The 6,379-nt window shown below is 37.1% G+C and overlaps 1 protein-coding gene across 1 annotated transcript in view; it reads left to right on the forward strand.

Moving 5' to 3' along the window:
• The window catches only part of LOC107716907 (dual 3',5'-cyclic-AMP and -GMP phosphodiesterase 11A-like), a 55,973-nt gene that overhangs the window by 25,120 nt on the left and 24,474 nt on the right, over positions 1-6,379 (forward strand). Inside the window, exons 3-5 of the mRNA XM_016523525.1 lie at positions 2,868-2,957; positions 4,888-5,028; positions 5,107-5,171. Coding sequence (XP_016379011.1) covers positions 2,868-2,957; positions 4,888-5,028; positions 5,107-5,171 — 296 coding nt within the window. The remainder of the gene's footprint in view (positions 1-2,867; positions 2,958-4,887; positions 5,029-5,106; positions 5,172-6,379) is intronic.

The raw sequence follows: 6,379 nt of genomic DNA on the forward strand, positions 1-6,379 counted from the left end.
GTCGAAACGCTACGGGAACGCCTCCAGCATGACCACGCTCTGAATCACATGTGTAATCAGTCCAATGGATGTTGTAATTAATTGTCTTCTTACACGTTTCCTCCGCGGTGCGCTGAGGCCGAGGCCGAGGCCAGAGAAGCTTATGCTAAAAGGTGGATCAGGATGCTATTCCATAGCCTTGAGTCCTCTGATCTTCCCTCTCCTTTGGGGATCAAGGCTCACTCCTCCAGAAGTTGGCCTTCGGGACGGCAGGCCCCACATGTAAGTTGGATTCAGGATTGATTGACCAATGGCAAATGGGCATAGTGTGTTGAGAAACCTGAAAAAATATATATTTTCTTCCAAATAATAATGCACTGAAAAAAACTACTTTGGACCAACTTGGATAAAAAAAAAATGTATATTATAAAATGTAATATTAATCAAAAATAGCTCTTATCCCAAAGACAAAAACAATCATACAAAGTAAAAAGATATTATAAAGGTATTATTATATTTATCATAAATTCCATACTTAATATATTTTCTATAGACATGAGCCAAAATGTTACTTAATGTAGGTCAATATAAGACATAAATTAGCTATAATATGAAAGTAGAGTTTTTACTTAAGATAAAACTAACATTTTGTTAGTCATCGTTTCATTTGGTTTACTTACTATACAGTAAATAAAGACAAGTATTAAAATATATAATATAATAAAATGTTTATTGTGGTGTCTTTTTTTTAAATATGCATAATATTTTCTGCTATGTACTAATAAATAAATAAAATAAAAACCACAATAATTTCTGCAGTAAGTATATGTTCTTTAATATTTAAACAGAGGTTCATATAGGAAACCATTTAATTATTATTATTAGACCAATATAAAAATGCACTTTAATTAAATGACGCAGTCATTTCACTTTTTTCAGTATGTTTGTAGGCTTTGAATTATCTTCATTTGTAGGCTTTTCTCTGCAAATTCTAATAGTTTTTTTTATGTCATTAATGCTGATTAATTTGATGAATTAATGGGCATATAATGCAGTAAATTTGATTACATTTTTAATCAGTAGATTTTATAATTAGATTTATTAAAATACACTAAAACATGAGTAAAACTACCAGAATGAACTCGCATATCAATTTAAATCATTCAAAGTATGTTAATTACAAATTTGCTCTTGAGGATTAGGCTTAGGGTTAGTAATGTAATTTAGCTGTAACCACTGGTACAGTACTTTGCAAGGCTAAAACCACTTTGGGTTTTGGATAGACTTGTTCTGGTGTTTATGCAATCACCTTAGACTCGCATTGACTCTACACTAGGGATGCACCGATGTATCGGCCGCCGATATTTATCAGTCGATTTTTCCTCAATTTACAACAAAAGACACAAGATTGCATAGTATTCTTGACTAAATAACTTTTGTAACTTTCATAAGTGAAGCGGACCTCATTTGAATGATGACCAAAACTTTACTGATGTTTTATTAAGTTTATTGCGTCCTTTTTCACTCCAAAAAAATCACCATAAAAGCTAAACAAAACACAGCACGAGAAGTGCACATTAAACTCTCTCTCTCAGTTGCATTATCATCAACTGCGTCTCAGGGCCATACTTCCGGCATCCCTGCCAGTGCTTGCTTCACTCCTAGAAGCCGACGCCGGTTTCACCGCACGTGCTTTTATGCTTCCTGGTCGCTACGTCACCCCGCCCGTGACGTGCCCGTGGAGACATTAATCCAGCACTGAATCAGTTGGTGACGGGTTGATAGCACTGCAAACCCCTCGGCCTTAACACAGCAAATACCCCTCCTTTTGCCTTTTTTCTTTCTCTCTTTATTCAGTTTTCCTCTTTCAATCACCCATTTCCATTTAAAGGTGAAGTGTTTAAAACATCTAAAAAGCTAAGCAGTTTATCTTAAAATAACCCCAGCAGGTAGATGATTCTGTAGGTTTCATTGGTCATGTCAGTCAAAGATATATAAATGCTGAAACTCCTAACCCTAAACATAATGTTCAGTGGATCATTTGTGATTTTTCTTAAGTTTGAACTTTTCTTAACAGATGACTAGATGATTAAGTTGGCCAGTGAAATTGCTGCAAGGAGGGGTTTCTGCTTAATTTGGTTTGCTAATATATACAGTGGGTACGGAAAGTATTCAGACCCCCTTAAATTTTTCACTCTTTGTTATATTGCAGCCATTTGCTAAAATCATTTAAGTTAATTTTTTTTCCTCATTAATGTACACACAGCACCCCATATTGACAGAAAAACACAGAATTGTTGACATCTTTGCAGATTTATTAAAAAAGAAAAACTGAAAAATGCTCAGTATTTAGTAGAAGCACCCATTTGATCTAATACAGCCATGAGTCTTTTTGGAAAAATATAGCTCCGTAGACTAGAAAACCCGTCAAAATAAGAGTCCCGCCTTAGTAAAGGAGATCTCATACATATTTAAACTTACAAAAAATATTAAAATGTATACAAAAACAAATTAGAAGATTAATCACAATAAAGTCTGTTACAATAAAGAAGGATTAATAAGTATTTAATTTATACAGTGAAGTGTTATTTTACATTTGTTTACTTTATTTCTGTACCTGAAAACTGTTAAACCTACCTAAAAAGCACTGTTTATTTAATATGTATCTTTGTTCTGTTGTATTTATGTAGGCCTGCTGAATGTTAAATGGATCCAATCCAATTTCAACAAACTTTAAACTTGTGATTTTAAATTATGCTGCGCTTTATGCATTTGCCCACTGTCATATTCATGTAAGTGATTGTTAAAATCGGTATCGGTATCGGCCCCAAAAAATCCTATCGGTGCATCCCTACTCTACACTTCTAAACACTGTTGTGTCTGTGCAGGTGTTGCAGATGTACCTGCCGTTCTGTGGCATCGCCATCTCAAACGCCCAGCTCTTCGCTGCCTCCAGGAAAGAGTACGACAGGAGCAGGGTAAGAACACACTTACTTCAGCACTTCATTAAAACCGTATTATATCTCTGCACCCCTCCTACTGTAACAAGACAGCACTGTGCATGTGTGTGTGTGTGCGCTATAAATGTCATGTGGGTGTTTATTACGTAGTACGTGTGTATCTGTCTATTGATCTTTTGCTTCCTACACACTCTGTTCCTGCATCGAGAGGTTTTGAATCAAGAAGAGATGTGTGTGTGTGGCTGGAGAAGCATAAATCTGAGTTGTGGCGTCTTTACAGCGTCATCAACACATTTTAAATATCGATCACAGAAGAACATAATGCCAGAAAACAAGAATGAAGTAGCGAGAGAGAGAATGAAAAAGATGAAAGCAGAAAGTGAGGGACCTCAAGTGATCATTCAGTGTATGCACTGTTTGCTGGGAGTGATTTTAATGATGCTTGCTCTGTTATCATGTGTGAACTTGGAGAACCACTGCTGGCATCAAGTCATTAACATAATTCATAGTAGAGGGAGTTTACTATGAATGGTGCCTGCTGATAGAGTAGGTCATTTGCACACACTTGATGTTTTAGCAGCCAGTTCACTAAAGGAATTATGCAAATCAGGCATAACAGCGCAAAGACATCCAGGAAATTAAGGCTGAATTCATCTTACACAGTGCGGTTCCCCATCTTGCATGGCGGTTCTGAGTACTAGCTTTTGTAGTGTGCTTCAGATTACTACAATCTGGCATATTTTGCTGAGACTTTACCACATCAGTCTTCCACTGCAAACCAGACTCCTTCAATACATCTGGACATACCCTTTAGTATACACTTTAGTATACTTTCAAAAAGAGCAATTATTATGGAAATAATATATTTATTATATATTATATAAATAATATATTTAAAATACTTGAATGTAATGTTTTCAGACACTTAATTGTAGTTTAATTCCAATTGAATTAAAAGGTAACACTGTACAATAAGGTTCCAGTTGTTAACTATATTTAATGCATTAACTAAAATTAACAGTATTTATTAATCTTTGAATTAATACATTTATTAATGAAATGTCTCCAACATACTTTGGTAAAAATTCCTCAATGGTCGTGTAAAACAACAAGTGTTTTACCTCGTCAAAAACAGCTCCGTTCACAGCAAGCCGTTTCGGTGTTATATATAATACAACATAATACACTAATACAATTTTAACATTGAAATGTGATATCAAGACACTACAGTTAAAATGTGCTTTAGTATGTTAGTCAACACATCAAAACAAGTGTACTTTAAAGCATGACAAAAGATTATTAAATGATAACGATTTTTTAAAAAAAAAAGTAAAACTTTTGACATTATTGCAAAGTGCACTTTTTAAAAGTTAAAAACCTTTTAATTATCTTTAAGTTGATTTTTTTATATACTTTAAGATTTTAAGTACACTACAAGTGCACATTCAGTGCAATTAAGCACACTGCATTTTTAAGGGTTTGCCCATTTATACTGCTCTTTTCCATAATTTGCTCATCATTTAATTAATCACTGCTGCCACAATCAATAGAAAAATACCCCCAAATCCCTTTTAAACTAAATTTTGCTGCAAGCCTTTAAGTGCTTTTAAGTCCTTTATGAAGTTTGAAAGCTTCTGTCTCCATTAATTACAACTGCATGGGGGAAAAACATGTATATTTAAGAAAGAAAAGGAAATGGGTTTGAAATGAAATTAGGGTGAGTATATGATGACAGATTTTATGAATTGTCCCTATGAACATGCAGTCGACCTGATACTGGCCATAGAAAAATAAACTTTACTCTAATTCCTGCTTTAGGGTCCTTGCAGAAACACACCGAATGCCATGCGTATTTGTGAATGCATTGACGCATTAATTGTACTTGTATTTGCATTGCATTCATATACTTTGATTAAGTGTGTTTCTCTGTTTGTGTCCATGTGTGTAGGCTCTTCTGGAGGTTGTGAACGATTTGTTCGAGGAGCAGACCGATTTGGAGAAGATCGTGAGGAAGATCATGCATCGAGCTCAGACGCTGCTGAAGTGTGAACGCTGCTCCGTCCAGCTGCTGGAGGACATCGAATCTCCGGTGCGATCTGATCCTCTTCCTCCCCGTCCCCTTCCTGCCGCATCCCTCTAATCCTGCTCGCTTTAATGTCTCCTGCAGGTGGTGAAGTTCACCAAGTCCTTTGAGCTTCTGTCACCCAAGTGCAGCGCCGACATGGAGAACAGGTGTGACTAACAGCAGGTTAAACACACACATGCTAGCAAAAAAGTCTACACAATAACACGCTCTTTCACACAAACATACATCTACTTTATATAACCTCAGAGAGGAGTTGAGACCCGGCAGCGCTGCTGTAGCGCTAATGAGGCCATTTCAGAGTGGCAGTGTTTGTTTGCTGTTAACTGCAGCAGACGGCATGTGCTGATGTGTTGCCCCCACATTGACAACTGTTTCTCTGCTACGACCTCTAATACACACACACACACACACACACCGCTTGAGAGAGATATGTCAGTCTCCACTCTTTCACACAAACATACCTCTACTTTATATAACCTCAGAGAGGAGTTGAGATCCGGCAGCGCTGCTAGCGCTAATGAGGCCATTTCAGAGTGGCGGTGTTTGTTTGCTGTTAACTGCAGCAGGCGGCGTGTGCTGATGTGTTGCCCCCACAGTGACAACTGTTTCTCTGCTACGACCTCTAATACACACGCACAGCTTGAGAGAGATATGTCAGTCTCAGTGCCAGCAGGAGTGTTTACTTGTGGCGTGTGTGTGTGTGTGTGTGTGTGTGTGTGTGTGTGATTCTTTGTGTTTGAGCATTTTTAAAGGTGTCACACCCACAGCACTAAGTGCATCTCCATATTATGCAACCTAAAGGTATTTATGAAGCAGTAATTAGCTCATTAGAGGTTGCAGCGTATTTTAATGTTCAGTGTAAGATGGCCATTTGAATACCTCTTTTTGGATTTTGTGAACCACTGTGTGTTGAATTTAATAGTAGTATTTTGGAGTTGTAGTTGGCAACTTGTGTATAGTTGGTTGTAGAAGACTATTTGCAGGGCTTAAAGTTCTCCGGCACCGTGCCGGATCTCCGGCATGCAGCGTTTGACTGCGGAAAAAAATAATCCTACATTTAAAAAAAACTTGTTGATATCACTTTCGAGTCCACGAGTTCGCCTACCAATAGTATGAGAGGAGCACAGCTTTCACTCTCAACCAAACTAACATTACTAGCCAATCAGAATGTTTTGCTCTTATAAACACGAGACGCGCATAATAGTATCCAACTGCAGAGTCGCAGCCCTGATGAATGGAGAAGCGCGACACTTTGAAAAAGCTGCGATGCGCAATGGTCAAAGATGTCCCTCTAGCGCATATTTTCAAAGAAAAACTAAACTAATTAAAAAGCAGCGGAGCTTTGTAAACAGCT

This window comes from Sinocyclocheilus rhinocerous, unplaced genomic scaffold (genome assembly GCF_001515625.1).
Source record: "Sinocyclocheilus rhinocerous isolate Xijiao unplaced genomic scaffold, SAMN03320098_v1.1 scaffold1171, whole genome shotgun sequence".
Taxonomy (NCBI): Eukaryota; Metazoa; Chordata; class Actinopteri; order Cypriniformes; family Cyprinidae; genus Sinocyclocheilus; species Sinocyclocheilus rhinocerous.